Source organism: Tachypleus tridentatus, chromosome 10, assembly GCF_004210375.1.
Source record: "Tachypleus tridentatus isolate NWPU-2018 chromosome 10, ASM421037v1, whole genome shotgun sequence".
NCBI classification, from domain to species: Eukaryota; Metazoa; Arthropoda; class Merostomata; order Xiphosura; family Limulidae; genus Tachypleus; species Tachypleus tridentatus.
The window spans coordinates 60,680,569-60,701,983 of record NC_134834.1 but is presented as its reverse complement, the minus strand read 5'-3'; the positions used below and the strand labels follow the sequence as shown (position 1 = coordinate 60,701,983).

Genomic DNA, 21,415 nt, shown 5'->3' with positions numbered 1-21,415 from the left:
ATTCTATAAAAAGAAAAGATATAAGCACATGTAACCATATAAACAGGGCTGAGGCAGACCACTAATTTTCATTTCTTTCTAATAATCACTACTGGAAGGCTTCATTATTACTTTATTCAACATCCATATGTTCTGTTTCAACACTGGCAACATCATTAGTGCTTCATAGAATCCTGTACAGCAGTTGATTTGTAAGGTGCACGAATTGCTTTTCTCCACATGATAATGAGCTACTGTTATTCTGTCAAGCTGGCATCTGGTCCTACAAATACATGAGTCAATTCCAATACACAATTCTCAGTCATTGACTTCAAATGTTATGGTAAATGTGTATTTACTTTGTAGTGCAGCTGAAGTAACACTAGTTATATAGTCAGTTTTGGTAAATTGTGCTTCACTAAGTCTGCTGAAAACATTCTGCTTAATTGCTGGATTACCAACTGTCAATAATTACAAACCAGTAGTAATAAAAAGTTCGTAATTGCAAAATAGAATAAGTAAAAATTCACTACTTCAAGTAGTAACTATCTGAATTATTGCAGTTTGGTTTCTGGACATAAAATAAGTTTTTGTGTGTATTAGCTCCATAACTCCAAAAGTTAGTGGAATACACTTGACTCTTTAAAGCACAACAGAAAACATTATTTATATTCAGAGACATTGTGATTTTTTTTTTATATATACTTGAATATTGAACTGCTTGTGAGTTCTGACAAATCAGCACTGAGTAGTTTCAATAAAGAGATGTATCTCACTTGTTCCGTTTGAAAAAGTGGCTGATAACTTCAGTTAGTCCATCTCTAAAATTCCACTGTTTGATCCTAGTTCAAAAATTACTTTCATAAAAAAAAAACTGTGCCAATGACAAGCTGAAGAAATACCTCTCTACTTACTTTTGCTTATCCCATTAACCATAATGAACTATTTATTGGCTAGCTGAAGTGGTGGTTTCATTTTAGTACCTGATACACTACAAGCCATAAAAGCTCATCAAAAACTTGTCATCTCATTTATGTATTTTCACAGATATGTATCAACTTCCACCCAATTCAGAACGATCCGAGCTGCCCTTCATGTATTTGTTTATAGGCATACTGCTACGCTTGACCGAGTTGATGAACAGAACTAACCCAAGTCCATTGGTATAAAGTATTAAGAAGCATGGCAGCTATAACCTGTTTCAGGAAAGAAACAAACTGTCATTCCTGTGTACTACAGGACAGAACCAATTCGTCATCCATATACTAAGCTACCTACGACTGAGGAATTTGCTCTTCTCTCATTTCAAACACTGCATTAAAATCGTGCTGCCATGACAATAGGGCCTGTATATATCTGGCTGCCTACTGGTAATCGGAATTGCTGAACCTTAGCATCTTGTGGTGCTTGTGGTAATGTGGCTGAAGGTAGAAAATTTCGATCTTGAAAATTTATTATCAGTTATGAAACATGATTTGAAGAATTTTCATTTATTATATTAACTGTTGTCATATTCCTCTTCTCCAACAAGTTTGATGTCTTCACTGAAAGAACTCCCTCAACGAGAAAGTGTTTCTGATATCCATGTAGAGCTGTATAGGTTTACTGAAGAGTGCATACAATGAACTTTTCAATGAGAATTTTGCAGTATTTCACTAATGCTATATTGTGGTATGTCTTCCTATGTAGGCAAAGTAGATTGATTATCTGCATGAGTGGCTGTTAAATTATTTTGAAGTTTTTATTTTAAAGAAGTCTTGAACTCAGCACGGTGATTTTCTCGATTCTCTTGGGGGATGAAGCATCATTTCAATTTGATTATGACTGTTTCCAAGTCGCCAGAAAGCTCCTCTATCAGGTGCTGGAATTACCAGGCTCATCACCACACACAGTATTACTTGTCCTTGAATCCATAAGTTCTAAACAAATTATTTTTAAATACTTTAGAACTTCGTCCAGGTTTTCAGGTTTGGTACCTTAAATGTCAGCAGGATAACGAGTCTTAAGTTGTCTTCATTAGACAGTACTGTTAGACATCTAAAAATGCCAACAACATTACAGGGTGGCTGGTTATACATGATGTCTGTGCATGCAAACATCATACAAACGCAGCTCTCTTGCCTAAGATGATGTGATTGTAAACAACATCTTGTCTCCCCATACAGTCTATGACAACTGAGTGACTTATGGTAGTCGTAGCAACCAACTCTAACTTAGCTCTTGACTGTGTAACGAATTGCCAGTTTTCTGGCAAAATGTCTACCAGTCTATCTCATAGGAATGAAATTCCTTCTGGCTGGTAGACTTCATCCTTCAAGGGCTTATCAAGCCATTTCTTGATCTATGATAATTTCAGTCAACACCCTGTTTTGATATTAGTGATTCATGTCAATTTTGGAGTACTGCGGATGCTCCTTCAGTTATGTTCACGTATAAGTCATCACATTAGTGACTAACACTAAAAGATATCATATTCTGGAAGCTTAAGTGAACCTAATGAAATAATGCTGGTTCTGCATCTCAAAAAGACCCTGGTCGATGCTCTACTTTCTGGTCCTGTGGAAAAAAGACCTTCATCCAGGAATAAACGTCTTACAGACCATACCACACTTAAATCTCATTTGTTGATTTCTTATTTACACTAAGTGTTATTTATATTCCTGGAAATTATCTTTATATCTCAAACAAATTACAAAATGCAAATAGTTTGCAGAATGAACAAAAAGAAACACAAACAAGAACACGTGAGTAAATTACATATACAAACTCTTGTCACATAATTAAACTGCAAAACAAAAGGCTCAGAAAAATTGAAAGCATAATTTCATTAAACCAGATTTGATCTAAGAAAAAGTGCCTGACACCATTGTTTTAACCTGTAATAATGATTTTTATTTATTTATTTTGTGATAAACAACAACGTTTAAGTCCATGACGTTTATTGCCTCCCGAACTTATTACCAGCGAATTACATCACGAAAAGAGAATTTATTTGTGCTGTGACAAAGATAATTCTGGCCTGAAGTGTTCTCTTTAGTTGGGACTGTATTCAAGTTCAAGCTCTATTAATAAGAGTACCGAATTGTGAAGTCACGTTATAATATCAACATGCCAGCTGGTTCTAAACAAACTATGCGCGGTTGGCTTTATCGGTACAAACAAAATGAAAATGTTGCAGCGTTTCATTAATAATATAAATGAAGTAACCCAACTTCATATTGAGAAAAGTTCAGTTAGCAGGGAAATGGGTGTGAAACCTTATATTGCTTTAGTTTGGCCTTTCGTGACTTTGGTAAATGTAATGGAGATGAATGCGTGACTCGTTTACTTTCGCAAAGTTTAGTTATAAGCACACGATCAAGAGTGAAAGTTCATCTTTTTAATCTAAACCATCTCTTTCTTTCTTTTTCTCTTTCGAAAAATCTAAAATATTAACAAGTTTATCGCTCTGAAAGTCGGGCACGAAACAGTACATTATTTTCAATGCGTTTGTACCTAATGAAGCTAACTATATGTAGATTACTTAGAGCTAATAGGGAAAGGGTTGTTGGTTGGTTGGTTGGTTTGGTGTTTAGTGGCGCAAAGCAACAAGGCTATCTGCGCCAGAAAATGTGTGAAGTAAAGTCGTCATCATTTCGGCACTCTATACTCACCAAACAATCAGTAGTTTATTAATAAACAAAAAGGAAAATTAATCTTTCTTCCATTGTTTATTTCTGCACATGTATCGTGCACCAGACATAATGATTTATCTAATATTTTTAGTTACGTGGAAGCTTGTTTGTTTGTTTTTTTAATTTCGCACAAAGCTACTCGAGGGCTATCTGTGCTAGCCGTCCCTAATTTAGTAGTGTAAAACTAGAGGGAAGGCAGCTAGTCATCACCACCCACCGCCAACTCTTGGGCTACTCTTTTACCAACGAATTGTGGGATTGACTGTAACTTTATAACTGCCCCACGGCTGAAAGGGTGAATATGGTTGGTACGACCAGGATTCGAGCCCGCGAGCCTCAAATTACGAGTCGAACTCCTTAACCCACCTGGCCATGTCGGGCCCGTTAAAGAGAGTATTTAAATAAATAGGGTTAACTGGAAGTAAATGAAACGAATAGTGCTACAAAACCTATTTTGTACTATTTTACATGGTTCTACTTGACATCACTGTTTGTATGCTTGCAGTAAAGCACAAAGGTATACAATAGACTATCTGCGCTCTGACCACCACAACTATGGAAAATCGATTTCTTGAACATCGCAGATTGACATGTGACAATAACTAAATATCATTATTTATTGTATTATTTTGTAGGTTATATAATAATTTAAATTTTGTTGTGTTTATTATGTAGTAAATTATCTTACGTTTTTTAAATACATGAAAAAATGCACGGTTGATGATTAGAATATTTGTAAATCGGCAATATTAGGCGGTGGTTTTCAACTATAATTAGTGTTTTTTCTATATTCTAATACGTTTATTTTCATTGTTCTAGTAATTAGTAATTAAGACAATTTCTTTTCAAATATAATACATTAAAATTACATAAAATGATTTTATTAGAATTATTTATTAATTTTGTTTGTTTGTAGTTAAGCGCACAAAAGGCTATCTATACCCTGCCCAACACAAGTATCGAAACCTGGTTTTCCGTGGCAATTATTTAAGTACTTTGTTATTTGAAACAAGTTTTAACTTTTACATTAATGGAACTGCTTAGATTTTTATTATAAAATATTTATATGACTCTAATGTTGTTAAGTTTTATATTTGTAAGTAATAATATTCTTGAGAGTTCTCAAGTAAAATATGTTTCTTTAAGAAACAAAATTAAGAGTTGGCAGAATCTGACTTCCGTATAACAAAAAGAGCCCTGGATGTAGGACATTAAACTTATAGTCACTTTCACGTTCTTTTCATCACGTGACACTCTATAATTAAAATTATATTTTACTGGCATCTTCTTCACCTTGATTCCAAATCGTTTCATTGAATAAACCGCCTGTACTGATATTCTTAACATCAAATAAATAATTTTATTTATTTACAAATTAATATTATTTAACTCTTTATTTTAGTTTCGTCTTTCTCTGTTTCTGGTGGGAATTATCGGCCATTTCCAGGATGTGCTACCACATCCATCCCATCGAGAACCCTGGCAACCATATACAAGAGGATCCCATTACTATTCAGATTATTCTTACCCCAAAACGCCTCAATCAAAGAACATCTTCCTTCCCAAACCACAATACTGTCCTGAAACAGGACGTACAGTCTGTGAAAATGTTCCTTATTATCCAGCGTAAGTATGTAAGACTTGCCACGGTTGTGCAGAAATTACAGAAGCTTATATATATTTAATTATTGACTCCAAGCTTTGACATCTTGAGTATTAGAAATAGAGAGAGGCAAATTTGAATGAAAACATATTCTATCAATCAATGGATATCTTTTAAAAACAAATTAACTTGAATGTTTGGTTATGACTATTTACTACCAACCACTTACCAATTGACCTGTAACTTGAGGTTTTTACTCACTCTCTTATTTATTGTATATGTTTCCAATCTATTTTCTTAACGTTAAATTTATTCTTATATGACTCAAAATAAAATAAAAATAAATCATAGGTATATATTTCTGTGATGCTTCATGCTTGGTTTATAAACATCAACTGGAGTGTAATTAAACACAATATTTTTGTTTTAGTATGATACTTTACTATTTTTCATTCGACAGAATATTTCAAAGAGTTCATTAAACATTTCGTTTATTTAAATATTTACTTTTTTGATTCAATTAGCATTTTGTAAATAATAACCAAATTAAGAAAATCAGTGCTTATATATGTATATGTATATATATATATATATATATATATATATATATATATATATATATAAACAGTATACAAAGATAACTGAGATTATAATCTCTACAGCACATTGCATTGTTTAGCTTTCCAATTGATAGTTCAGTACATACTCTGTATCTACGATTTAATAGCTTATTTTAAACTGTTTCAAAACACCCAGTAAAAATCTGAAAACATAAGTACTAACAGTTTTACTAAGATGGGCCAACAGTACAGTCAGTATATGAGTACTTTACTCTAGTCATTCCATTTAGTTTTAAAACTGACTTATTTATTTTCACTTTTGGTGGCATAAGTTAACGTAGCACTTGCTAGAAAAATAATGTATGTATTGATGTTGTTTTCTTGAAGAAAACAACAACAAATAATTACACCTGAAAACTGCCAACTCTTGAAAAATACTTTCTACGCAATGGACCATCTGCACTCTGTTTACTGCTGGAAATCCAATCCCATATTTAACCTTTGTATGTCATAAATTACTAATAACTCATCAACGGATAATAAAAAAATGGGTAAAATCAGTTGTTGGTCAAAAGGCTATTTTTAAAAAGAAGTATTACAATGGTGTAACATTGTATCGGTATAATAAATTAAACATAATATTTACTTTTAAGAAGGTGCATCATAGAAAGTAAATTAATTTGTTAAATGAATGAAGAAATAAGCCAAAAAATAGTTTTTTTCTTCAGTAACGGAATAAACCTACTGTTTTTTTTTTTTGTTTTAATTCTAGTGAGTACATTTTCCACCTGGTAGCAGGCACCAAAGCAAAACGATTCAACTTCACTTCAGTGTTCTTAGATGAACGCGAAGGAGACGCCGAACCAAATGCCAACCTTCTCCCAAATCAACCTCCAGGTCCTGAAGAACATCACCACCACCACAACGGTTACACGAACCACCAGCCAACCCATCATCCCTGGTACCACGGATCGTGGTACCATGGTCGTAACCAAGGGTATGGCCACAGTTACACACCATCTCACCCATATTACCGACACAGGTAACGATACCGACTTACACATTCAAACTAAGAATCCATGTAATCTGTAGAATAACGTCAGCTGAAGTAGAATGCATTATTCACTGTCTTTATTAAAACGTCGTAGTTTTTTGTGCTGTATCAGTTGCACTTGTTTTCAGTTCTTGTATAACAGATACAATTCTATATGGTATGTCTTTTGTAGTAAGTTACTAATTCTAATGCAAACTTTTAAACTCAAGAGTCCAGTTTGATAACTCAGACAGTTAGCTGTCTGTCCTTATACATAATTTGCAGTACGATCTCTCCTGTAAGGGTATGTCTGAAAGCAGCTGTTTGTCAGTATTTTTTTAAATGTTACAGCCATATCAATCCGATTTAATATGTCTGGAGGCTATTTGTCTGCCCTTCTATAAAAGTAGCAGCCAAATTAGTCCCATATGATAATACCATGGCAGTAATTTGTTATTACTTGAATAAAAACTGCAGTCCTATCAATCATGTACTAGAAGTCTGTGATATTTATTTCCCAATCCTTGTATGAAGATTGTAGTTTTATCAGTTCCATATGAAATATCTGTAGGAGTCAGTCATTTTCAATCCTTATATAAAAGTTGTAGTCTTGTAAGTCCTATGTCATATGTCTGAAACAGTTATTTGTCAGCCTTTCTGTAAAAGTTGCAGTCCTATCAGACCTATATGATACATCTCTGGCATTTCCCAGTTCTTATATAAAAGATGCCCCTCTTAACTTTTTGCGATATATTTGTTTCTCTCTTGTGGATATCTGTCAGTACTTCTGTAAAAGTTTCAGCCCTATATTATATGACTGTGTTAGTTATTTTTCTATTTTTCGTTTGTTGTACAGTAGTTGCAGTCCTGTCAGTCTCATATGATAATTGTGTTGACATTATTTATCGATTCTTCCATAAAAATTCAGTCCTATATGGCACGTCATCCATGTTTAAAAGTTGCCCTGTCAATCCTAGATGATATGTTTGAGGCAATTGTTTTTCAATAATTATATGAAAGGTGTGGTCGTATTAGTTCTATACGATTTTTGTTGGCAGTAATTTTCTTTCAATCGATTGCGATATTTTAGAAGCAATTATATTTTAGTCACTGTATAAAACCTATAGTCCTATTACTCTTGTATATATATATATATGTCTGTGGCAGTTCATGTTCTGTCCTTATATAACAGTTACAGTCCTATGAAATACGTCTGCAGCAGTTATTCGTCAGTCCTTACATAACATTTGCAGTTTTATCATGCCGATATGATATTTTTGTCACGGTTATTTATCAATTACTGTATGAAATTCCAGTCCTACGACTTTTAGCAGTCATTTATGATACTTGAGAAGCAGTTAATTTTTTTATTCTCTGTATGAAAATAATAGTACTGCTAGTCTCATGTGATTTATCTATTGTAGTTTATGCTCAGTCCTTGAATAAATGTTGCAGTCCACATAAGTGTTACATCATGGTTGTTGCAGTTATTCGTCTTTTTCTATACACAAGTTGCAGTATTATTCTTCATGTATGATACATCTGTCATGGTTATTTATCAGTTCTTGTATAAAGGTTACCACCTCATCAGTCCTACATGGTATGTCTGTGCCAGTTATTTGTCAGTCCTTTATAAAGATTGCAATCATAACAGTTTTACGTGATACGCCGATTGACAGTTATTTCTCAGTTCGTATATAAAAGCTGTAGTGCTTTCATTCCAGTATAATATGTCTGTGTCAGTTATTTGTCAAAGTTGCAGTCTTCTCCGTGATATTTTTTGTGGCAGTCATTCTAAAACCTAGTATGAAAAATGCAGTCCTATTACTCCTGTCAGCCCCATATGACATGTCCGACAGCCATTTTTTTCAGTTCTTGTATAACGTTACAGTCCTATCAATCCTATAGGATATGTCTGAGGTAGCTATGTTTCAGTTTTGTATGAGAGTCGCAGTCCCCTGTTTCATTTAATATGTCTGTGGTAGTCATTTGTAAGTCCTTTAAGTAAGTTATAGACATATCATTCCTGTATGAAGTACCCGTGGCTGTTATTCTGCAGACCTTTGCTACACAATAAACTTTATAATTTTTGTGGCAGTCACTTGTCAGTCTCTGTACTATATGGAATAATATATTAATGTACAATGTGTCAATAATAGTTCATTTTCAGACTTGCTAGGTAAAGCTATAAATATATATATATATACTAAATAGCCTACAAGTTAGAAAACAATTTTCAATAAATAATCTCATATAACTGTTATATCTTACCACAAGATGATTTCACATAACTGTTTTGTCTTACTTCTAAACAATCTCACATAACTTTTACACCTTGTCACCGAAATTATGTTAGTGGCGAGGTAAAGGTCTCACACAAAATAACTATTTCCGAAAGCGGGAGTTTAATATTAACTTTGAGTAAATGTGTAAATATGCAAGTTTTTAAAAGTTAATTGTTAAAGTTATAATAACAAGCGATTAGCCTGGACTGACAAATTCTTCCAGCACTTGAAACAACAGGTTATGTATTAAATCTTGAGCAGTGTTTTGACACTATCTGGAAAAGATAAAATAAAGAAAGAACAGAAGTTAATTTGAACATCCATGTTCGTTTCTATCTTTATAACATTAAACTTTGGAGAAATGAGCGCAACGAAAACGTTTTATTGGGCAAGTTCAAAACAATATATATTTGTTCTACGTTCTAAATGTTTATTAAGGACATGTCTTCTATTACTATCCTCACCCCAGAGGCTTAACGGTAAATATGATGGCTCAAACCACTAAAACCAAGATTTTGGTATTCATGACGGGCACAGCGAAGATAGCCCATTGTGTAGCTTTGCGCTTAACAACAGCTTTAAATTTGTCAAATAAAATGGCTTTCCTATCCTTCTTGTGTCTATGGCAACAATTGACAGATATCTTAAATCGATTGTTTGTAATTTATTTGTGTATATTAGTTGACTGTTTTCCGATAGAACTATTTAATAATCCAAATCAACAAGCTTTCTTTAACTAACGTTATTCATGTAACTTGAGATATTTATAAAATCAAATTCATTAAAAATTTCCTCGATCTCTTCAGTGGTTACAGTTGTTTTGTATGATATTGATACTGAACTGTTTATTGTGGTTTGGCGTAAGAATACACAACAATTTGCTGTTAATAGTCTCTTCTTTTATTTCAAGTTCTTTACAAAAGGTCCGGATTGTACAATATTGATTATAGAGAGACTATTTTTCATGCAACATCTGCAATGTATGAAAAATTGACGTCCGGTCAAATTCGACTTCTTCTTTTCATGGGTTTGATGTTAATGAGGTATTTTTTTCCGCTGCAGTGAAAGGTCAATGTTTTCAAGATCACACTTGCCCTTTATTCCATTATGAATCCACCAGAGTAAAGAATGACGTTTAATCAAAAATTACTCTAAGAGAAAATATTTAAGTCAAACTCCAATCCAAGTTCCACACTTTTATCCTTCCAGAGGACGAAGACAACAAAACGAAGAACCTGTCTGTGCTGTCCGAACTATGTTCATTCTCCCTGAAGCTGGTCTTACGGACAGGTCAGAATGGAAGTTTGTAGTCAATGTACCCGACAGGGACCCTCGATTCAAGCAAGTGATAAGAGTGGATGTTTGTAGGTAAGATAACCTCAACACGTATTTGACTATATCCGATTTAATATAAGTTTCTAAACTTCCCGAAAGATATCAAACGCTTAAAACTGTGGTCTATTGTCACCTAGGAATAATGCTTGTGCACTCGTAGCGGGTTATCACTCCAGTTACGTTTGTTTAAATACTGTCATATACAACTCAAGTTCCAGAATGTAGAGAACGACAAGACACTGGGCTGAACTTAATTCACAATTCGAACTAATGATACAAAAAAATTATAGCTTTAAAATAGAAATATGGATATATGCACGTCGATTTTTAATAAAATAATATACGTTACAACTCGTCATATTTAATATGATCGTTTAGTCACTAATACGGTAACGTTTCATTTAGTTAGAAGAAAATTGGATACATGTACATTCAATAATACTAAAACTGTAATTAAGAATTTGGCTTCAGTGTTAAAAAGTTTAGTAAAAAACAATATAATATTTTTCTCAGAATGAATCGAAGCCTTTCAGCCGTGGGGACCTTATAATATGACGGCTAATTCCACTATTCGTTGGTAAAAGAGCAGTCCAAGAGTTGACGATGGGTGGTAATGACTAGCTGCTTTCCAGTGCTAAATTTGGGACGGCTAGCTCAGATAGCCCTCTTCTAGGTTTGCGCTAAATTCAAACCAAACAAAACCTGTAATTTGACAATATACATATCTTAGTAAAATTATTTACCAAACTTTATTTCCTGCATTCATATTATCGTTAACAACAAATTAGGTCTATTTTTCATGTTTTCGGGTTATCCCTGTGAATAGTTCTACAGAGCAAATAATCTATTGAAGAGAAGCATCCCATCTAAATTTAACAGACGTCAAACAGTCAATAATAAGAGGCAATAAAAATGTATTTAGTGACAAAAAACAAGTTATATGAATATTCATAAACAGCCAAAAATGTAGAATTTATTTATTAATAGCAGAAAAATATATATTCACAAAACTGTAAACATACAACTATTTATTAAAAATAAACAAAGAATCTACATTTACGAAATAGCAAACATACAAGTGGCATTCACATAACTGTCCTTGTTGTTGTTTTGAATTAAACACAAAGCTACACAATAGGCTATCTGTGCTCTGCCCACCACATGTATCGAAACCCGGTTTCTAATAATGTAAGTCTGCAGACATACCGCTGTGTCACTGGAGAGCACTATTTCTGAACAATACGTTTAAAATTATTACTTTTTGTTATTCTTCGAGATTTTGCCTATCGAAAACTCAGCAGTTATCTTTGGGGCTTTTAAGTGTAATATCATGATTTGATTCTCCCAATGAAGTGATAGAAGATGGCCAATTGCAGCTTACTCTAGATAACACAAACTGGGATTTGTTTCCAGTTTATTACAGGTATAAAACTACTTAACAATGACGAACCAATTCCTTCATTCATAAATAAAAATTACACAAATATTCATCATTAAGAAACAAACAAATAACTGGTAATTACGGAAATACCGGTCAATAAAGAAAACTTGCTCTAAAAACGCGAGAGATATATATACAGTTATTTCTAAATACGAAATAACAAACGCCCAACTACTTATGTGTGCATCTATATACATATATACACACACACTAGACATACACCTATTGTTCAAGTGCCAGGACCTTAGTTGAACTTGAATAACAATAAAAAGACAAACTGAGGCAATATCCTACAGTATTTGTATTTGCATTTCAGAGGTTTTTTCCATCGAGGCTTAGCTATTAATCACGTTTCGCTTACAAACCATAAGTCCATTGTCGAGTGTTTGATTCTTTTTTTTAGTGCGAAATTTGGACAGAACAAACTACTGATTGTTATACAGCTGCTTATCAATAATAAAGAGTTCTGAACCCAATAAATAATAAATATTTATTCGATTAACAATGGGTATTCAACAATAACATAGAAACTAGTAATCACAAAGTGACTATTATTGTTACAAACAGTTTAAAACTGCACTCTAGAAAAGATTGTTTGTTTGTTTTGAATTGCAAAGCTACACGAGGGCCATCTGTGCTAGCCATCCCTAATTTAGCAGAGTAAAAGTAGAGAAAAGGCCATCACCACCCACTGTCAACTATTGGGCTACTTTTTTACTTACGATTATTTATGATATTGTCACTTTTATGAAGAGTGACAATAATACTTAAATAAAGTGACATGTTTTTGTTTTCTACAGATACTCAATTTACGGGTATATTTTCTGTTATTGCTTTCATTGACAAGTATTTGAGTGAGTGTTATTTTAGTAAATAGCAATATAAACATTCTTTCTTTATATTAAAATGTTTGTTATTAAAAGCAATCGTTGTATACTTACCCACACGTGAAAGTGGATTGTGTCTAGTATTATTAAGCAATATAATAAACACATCTTCTAGAATGCAGTTTTAAACTATTTATAACTGTAACAGTCACTTTGTGAATACTAGTTTATATGTTACTGTTGAATACTATTTGTTAATATTTATCACTTGGTTAATGTATGTTCCTGTATTATAGTTTATATGTTATTGTTGAATACTATATGAATACTAGTTTATATGTTACTGTTGAATACTATTTGTTAATATTTATCACTTGGTTAATGTATGTTCTTGTATTATAGTTTATATGTTATTGTTGAATACTATATGAATACTAGTTTATATGTTATTGTTGAATACTATATGAATACTATTTTATATGTTATTGTTGAATACTATTTGTTAATATTTATCACTTGGTTAATGTATGTTCCTGTATTGTTTTTAAGTAGTTGTATGACCATAGGTCCCCGAGTCCGGACAGGCCCCTTGTTTTCATTGAGGCAGACAATTTTTCCATAAATTGTTCTCAGTTTTCTACTGACATTTTGTGCTGAAATAAGCATATTATGTGCTTGTGAATAAGAGATTGTGGGGATCCATATATTATATCATACGGAGTAATTTTATGTTCTCGTCGGTTACGTTCCTCAGCGTGAAAAAAAACAAACAAGCACTAGGTAACTCGCTAATTTCCTTAGTAAAACACTTAGAAAGCTTCAACAGTAATTAGCGGGAACATTTATAGTTGATAATACTTCTACTTACATTATTTGTGGTATCGAACACATTGCGACCTACATAGTCACTGATACACACGGGTAATTCAATATAAAAGTAGTTTAGAATAATGTGCTTTAAAAAGACTAGGGAATCTAGACCTCATTGGTTAATCATTCTAGGATTACAGTAAGACCACACCCAAATTCAATACTAAAAGTAGTTTAGAATAATGTACTTTAAAAAGACTAGGGAACCTAGATCTCATTGGTTAATCATTCTAGGATTACAGTAAAACTACACCCACTGTTATACAGGCAAACAACAATCATAATTTTTAAAACATAAAGAAACAATGATAGAGTATTTATTTTATAGACTGAAAAACATAAATATTTCAGGTAAAGAACAATAATTGGTTACAAAATAGTTTTTTTGTTTATATCTATAGCAGATTCAACTCTTGCACTATCTTTATCATATAGTGATATAAGTATAAAATATGCTTTCTCATTACACGTTCTCAACAAACTTAGTTAAGAACTAACTATGGTAAGGAAATTTCTTACCTAGCGTGTATTCCATACTTGAATTTTACTTAGGTTTGAGTACGTTATAGAAAAATGATTTTATAGCATAACCATGTTGCTAAATTTCATGTAACCACTTCGAGACATGCTCTGTTTTACGACCATACATCTTGACAACAGCCCTGCAGCGTACTTTCCATTGTAAAACACACCGTTTATGGCTGTCATGTCCGATGCACACTACACCATCGTGATGGTTTCCATAAACGAACTAATATAATAAGAACGACGGTTTCTCAGCGCCTGTTTCAAAAGTCAAATTACACAGAAGTCCATAATCACTGTCTCCGATGACTTGACCAATATGAAGTAGTAGGAATACCTGTTTCATTCTCCATCTATTTACACCACTAAAAACCAGGTTTCGATACCCGTGGTGGGCAGAGCACAGATAGCCCATTGTGTGGCTTTGCGCTTAATTCCAAACAACAACAACTCCATCTGTTTGAGGTCTGCGACAATTGAATGAGAAATATGACTGTAAACGTTTCTTCAGTAAATCAAAACCAAACATACATTTTCCTTGATTGTGTTGCACATTGCTGTCTGAGACACGTGGACAGCTTTTGCCATTGACATTTCTGTTCTTGTATTCTAACCTGTCACGAGACGTCGCACTTTGATTACCACGGCTGAGGCACTTGTTGCAGGTGTCTTTCTAAATTGTTCTGATTTCCCAGGTTAATTCATATTTCTTTGCTCTCCAACGCCATTACATGCAAGGAATATTCCCTTGTTAAAGATCTGATGTACTAATATTTTGCGACGTAAAGCAATTGTAATACACTTCCCAAGAACAATTCATTTTTGGTAGCATCACACTATGCCACGCTAAAAATTGTTAAAGGGCAGTTCAGGTACATGACACACCACCACGACATTATATCGACTGTAGTTGTCACGTGATTTATAATTAATATAAGATATTCAACCCTGTAAAATAGAACACACCCGGGAAGACAGGTCTACAAATGCATAATAAAAGCCCAACAGTGGCACAACGGAATGTCTTCGGACTTAGAACGTTATAACCGGGTTAAAATAACCGTGTAGCTTTGTGCTTAACTTAAAACAAACAAAAGAAAAAATAAGAAATGGTTTGCTTATAAATAATATTTATTAAATTTTGTATTAATGGTAGACGTTAAACACTAGAATAAAGTTTCTGTCATACTCCCAAATATCAATAATAAGAGAACGTTCAGACACAAAATGTCCATAATACTTACAAATATTAATAGTCATAACCAACAAATCAACAACAGCAATAAAAAAGGATACGCTCAAAAAGTATCATTTATAAACAATATGAAGAGAAGCATATAATACAATTAAATTGTAAGCTATACATATCAATATCAATAATACAATATACGTTCACAGAGTGCCAATTATATACAACAATATCAATAACAATATAATAAGCTCGCAAAGTGTCATACGTGTCAATGATAAAAGTATAATAACAAAAAATATGCTATGGTTCTAAAATTCTAGTCACATAATTATTGATAATAGTATAGAACACCTTCATATGTTTAGTTGTACACACTTATATCATTAATAGAATAGAATGTGCTCGTACAAAGTTTCAGGGACACATAACTATGAATAATTAGAAGAAAACACGTTCATGCTATGTTTAAACTTCACACTCAAGTATCAATACTAGAACACTCAATAATGTTTGCGTTTAGCTGATCAGAATACATTCGTATACGTTTAGGTGTTACACTTACATAGAGTGTATAAGATATATACACAATTACTAGTTTTAGAATAGAACACGCTAACACCGTATTTCAAGTGTACACACTATTATTGTAAATAGAATATAACAGGTTCAATAAGACTTCAGCACACTGTTAAAGTTCAGTATTTTTAATCAAACAAAGACTTTACAGGTAGTCATCAAACATAGAAGTATAGCCTTCAATACTTTGGTAATAATTTCAAACATCCAAACTTTTACTGGAAATAATAGACACGAAACAACAATACAAGAAAAATAGCATAGAATATAAGATATATTTGAGAATTTAATCAGAGCGTTTTAAATTCCACTGCATAACTAATTATTTCTAAAATATTTATATATTTCAGCTCCCCAGAAGAAGCCTGCGCTAGCCAGATTTCTCTTCCCCCTGGATACATAAGTAGGTGCAGACAGAAATACAGCAAGAAGTCACTCATGACACTGGATGGGGACGGTCAGGGAACACGCCAGGATCAAGTTTTTGTCCCTTCATGCTGTGTGTGTCAGATATCCCTGATCACGCAGAAGTAGAGACGTCACTATATGTGATTTCAGTTGTGCTCTAAACACCATACTAATAGTCTGACGTAGCTCTTGGGAAACAAGTCCAAGTTTTGCGAGCCTTGGTCCATTAGGGACTAGTCACAACGTTGCAGTATTTCTCATCTGCGTCAAGACTGACCCAGTCCCGCTCCTGAAGCCGTGGGATACTGTACAGTTATGTGAACGAACTGATAAGTTATTTTACAAGTGACTTCCTCCCACTGACTGTAAAATCAACTTCATGTAAACTAACTCATCTCCTGAATAAAATGAAACAGCGACCCAGCGAAGTGATGTTATGTGTAGATAAGTTAGCATTGTTGCATCGGAGAATTAAAAGGTTTAAAAATGTATTCTAAAAAGAGCTGGTATGGGTATTAAAACTTTAATCAAAGTACAGAACAACTGTCAGTTGCAAACTCTTTTTGTCAATCTGAAAATGACCTAAGAAGGTCGAAACGTTGTTTTGTACTTTATTTTAATTAGTGTTAATACCCATGCCAGCCGCCTTTAGAATACATTTTTACTTCAAGTGGGTTTCTTTTCATCAAGAATTAGAAGGTCTGAACTATGAAGAGAATTTCTATGTTTGTATGCATTCTGTACTTTAAAAGCTCTTTAAAAAACGTCTATGAATTAACTTAATAAGCTCACTTGGTTTTTACTAAACAAGGAATATGTTGACAAATAGTTCTGTGTTAAAGCTGTGGAAGTGGCCACTTGAATATTAGTGTTTTCCTTTCTTTGCCTTACAATTGTACGTTATATACTTGTTTAAAGTCTTTCAAAAACAATTCGTCAGGTTTTAGGTAAATATATCTCAAAGAATAAAATCTATAAAAACAGATTTTCTGTGCTGCTAAATGTCTATGAGTTTTTTAATAAATCACGAATTACTATTTTTGTTGCAATCTCACGAACAGTCGCGATTGTTAATTTTGAGAAAGGTACATAGTACTTGAAGTGGGCCCACCAAGTGCATGATATCACAATATCTTATAACTAAGTTATGTCATTACAATACGACAGGTATTTCGTGTACCTTTTGTTTTCTATTTCTAACAAAATTAATTCTTAAATATAACTTTTGTTCTATTATGTAAAATAAGCCAAAGCTTTTAATATAGCTTAAAAGCTGGAACTTCATGTAATACTGGTTTTTGTAATTTTTAGAACTACTTCAAAAACAAAATAACTTTGAAATAAAAAAATAACTGCTTCTGGTTTTAATCAATATCTGGCGCTAGAGTTAACAAAAATATAACATTTGACTAAATCTTTCATACATTTATATTTAATCATAACTCATAACTTAATTATCCACATTTCCATACTAAATTAAAATCTGCTCACCGATTAATTAAAGCTTCTGATTAAATTAAAAGTTCCGTATGAATTGCTCACAGCTATATAAGAAATCAAACTTGTTAACTTTACGTTAAACTATGATTTTCAATCGAATTGTCTACATTCTTAAGTCGCTGGGCCAATCTCAACCAAACTTTGTGGGATGATAGTTTGTAACATTTTCTTGGTAGACTAAAAACTTTAACCGATTATTTGCAGCTCACTATAAAACTGAATCTTTTAACCGAAATATTCACAACTTCACGTTAAGCTGAAGCTCTAAATTGTCCACGCTTTTAAAAATAAGAATATAAAACTTGTTTATAGATATTTATAAGAAAAACACTCAGTTAAAACAGTCTTTAAAATTATACAGTAATTTAAACGTTGGTTTATCAATTTTTAATATATCTTTTACATTTTCATATTAACCCAAATCTGACCAGAAACAAAAGCTTTAATAAAATATCTACTCATTGAGGGTTATCTTACAAACGTAAGAACATTAGCAAGTCACATAAAACAGTTTCATAGAACTGAAGACTGGTTGCATATTAAAGCTCGGATGTAGCACTATATCTGCCACACTTCGATGTAAAGATCCCAGAATATTATAATTTATGCAAAATTGCAAGTTAGAAATATGATAAGTGTACCAAATGTAGATCACTAGAGAGAAACCAACTAGTCATCACCACCCATCCCAAATCTTGGGCTATTCTTTTTTAGCACTATCCGCAGAGAGAGACGATTGAAAGTTCAAATAAACAAAATCTGTACATCCATACTAAAGAATTGATAGTTTAAATCAAAATTTATACACCTATAATAAAGTTTGTCCGGACCAATATATTTACAATTATAAAGAAATGACTGAAATATGGTTTCTACAAGTACGAGTGATATGTGTAAAGTAACATCGCTACAGTTATCACAATGATGCCTGAACATTGTCAAAAATATCACAAAGATGTTTTTCTAATACATCTGCAGTAACCACGTAGACTTCTTAGACAGTCTTTAGAATTACCACAAAGACGTCTGAGCTAGAATCTCTCCAGTCACCACGGGGATGATTGAGTTAACATTCTTTACAGTTACCATGGAGACCTCTGACCTAACACGGAGATGTTAAAGTAGTATATGGACATTAACTATTGTACTATAAGAAATGGCATAGAAATTTTACCATTAATCACTGACCTTTCCTGTATTCTGTTACTAGGATACTTTTTGTATTTCAGAATAATCACAATTCGTTTTTGTGTCTGATTGTATAACAATATATGACAATATAAATAAGGTAATTAAGTAACTCGCCAGGAATTCTTAATTTCGAGGATTTGTCTTGCAAAGTATAATTTTCTGACATTACTGTGTGTATTTTTAATGAGAATTTCAGAAGTTTGTACTTACCTAACTATTGCCAAAATGTAACAACTTTTTATTTTTAAAGCACAAAAACCTGTTTATCTGCCTGTCTATTTGTCCCTCCGTTTGTTATATAATAATTCCTAAGTCGCTGGGCCAATCTCAACCCAACTTTATGGGATGATAGTTTGTAACACAGGCATGATAAGTGGAAGTTAACAACCCTTGTTATTGCTGTTATTAAGAACTTGTTATCTTTAACGTAATTTAGCTCTAGGTACATTCACTGATGGCGCCACGTTCTAACACAAAATAAAACTCATTATAACACAACATACACAAAGTAGGGGAAGATCACACAAACATGGAGGAATGCAGTGAAAGAAATGGCCATCATTATTGTAATAATACCTAAACTCGGTAGAAGTTTTCACTCCAACAATCACTATACGAATGTTATGAAAAACCGTTTTTTGAGTTATACCCACTTCTTACTTTTACCCTTGATCTTTTAACTTTGGCCCATAAGAAACTTCTGCGTCCAATGACCATCAATTAATTAATCACGTGAAACACTGTGGAAGGACATTAAGAGCTGGACGAAGAAGCGGGTAACAGAAAGTACCCCTATAGCTACCCTTTGGTAGCTACCTCTTCCTACAAAGTACACTGATAATTACACAGTGTATAACGTGTTTTAACTATATACATATTGAGTTCCTAAAGGTTATACAAAACGTTTTGTATTATTTATCATTACATCTTACCTCATATTTTTTTAAGTTCATAACTCGGACAAAAGGTTGGGTACCTCACCTTGAATTACATCAGTCATTTATAGATTGGAAATAAAATTAACCTCAGAGGTAAATAATATTATATTTCATATTTATAATTTAAGAAAAAATTAAACTAATAGGTAATAAATATTTTATGTGATGTATGAAATATTATGTAATATCTGTATTTATATCAGATAGATATTTATATGTTATATGTAACAAAAGAAAAACCTCTACTGTTACATTTTTGAATTTTTAAAGTTGATTATTTTATGCAAACAATTAGTTATTGTCATTGAAAATAAATTTTGCAGTTCGACGAAAAGGCCTGTAATGAGGCATCCACAACAAATTAAAACTGAAACAATGCGAATGTTTTGTTTGCACTTAATGTGTTACCCGGAATGTTTAATGTTAGACACCTCATCATGAGTAAAAATATTATTACGAGCCTTACACGGTACTTCTTTTTTCCTTGGTTTACTAATTTGATAACACGGATTGCAAATGGTTTGGTGAGGTAAAAGTTATTACTGGCAAAGTTAATAGTTGGTTATGTATTCATTCTTACAGAAGCATCATGGGAAATAATTTTTTTACTTGTCTCTTTAAAATGTCTATTTTTTAAATAAGTTAATTCACCGAGCCACTTAACAAGTGTTTATTCATAATTCTTTCAAGTAATAAACGGCTTCAGTTCCTTCTTGTCTAACAAAAGTCGCTTTGACTCTTATTTTATTCAGTTTTATTTAGATTAATGTATTCACAGGCACGTGCATTAGTTATTCTCTTCCATGAACCCGTGCACAGATGTTTCTTTTGTGTAGGGACCATATTTTACATATGTACATTAGAAGTCGCTGACCGTTATAAGTACAGAAATCAGGTCAATCTCCTCTATGTATCTCATCTGTCAAGAGAGCATTACTGTGTCGGTGCTAGTTCATATTAGGCCTTCAGCTACCAGAAATACCACTTAGAAAGCTGTACTAATTTTAGCTACTACTTTAACTTTAGTATCTACAAGATCACAGTGTTGTCTTGTTTATCCTGTTGTCTGTTATTAAATAATATTTACTTTGGCCGTACAATTACACCATTCTACATGTTCTATTCGAAATATTAAATCATAGAGTGATAACCTCAGAAACTTAGATTACGGAACGCGTTTTCTGAACAATTATTGAAACATTTCTAATGGAAATTCTTATTTAAGAATGAAGTGATGAATTATTAGTATGCGATGAAGGTATCATTTCGGTTTCTTATATCAAAATAAGTAATAATGATAACATAATAAAAACTATTTATACACAATGTTTGGAAAAGTGGGATTCGCTGTTTATGAAACAGATTGTTAAAGCCCGAAACCTTTTGATTACAAACCTTCTAAAACTAACTTTTTAATAAAGCGTAAAGGTCGATTTATTGTTTGTGTGTTTTGATTCTCATACATGCAAGATGTTAAT

General features: G+C 32.7%; 1 protein-coding gene across 1 annotated transcript in view; it reads left to right on the top strand.

The window, feature by feature from the left end:
- The window catches only part of LOC143229392 (uncharacterized), a 52,662-nt gene extending 35,371 nt beyond the window's left edge, over window positions 1-17,291 (top strand). Inside the window, exons 2-5 of the mRNA XM_076461659.1 lie at window positions 5,056-5,279; window positions 6,589-6,858; window positions 10,344-10,502; window positions 16,251-17,291. Of these exons, the coding sequence (XP_076317774.1) occupies window positions 5,056-5,279; window positions 6,589-6,858; window positions 10,344-10,502; window positions 16,251-16,434 (837 nt within the window). The 3' untranslated portion in view covers window positions 16,435-17,291. The remainder of the gene's footprint in view (window positions 1-5,055; window positions 5,280-6,588; window positions 6,859-10,343; window positions 10,503-16,250) is intronic.
- The last annotated feature ends 4,124 nt before the right edge of the window (window positions 17,292-21,415 follow it).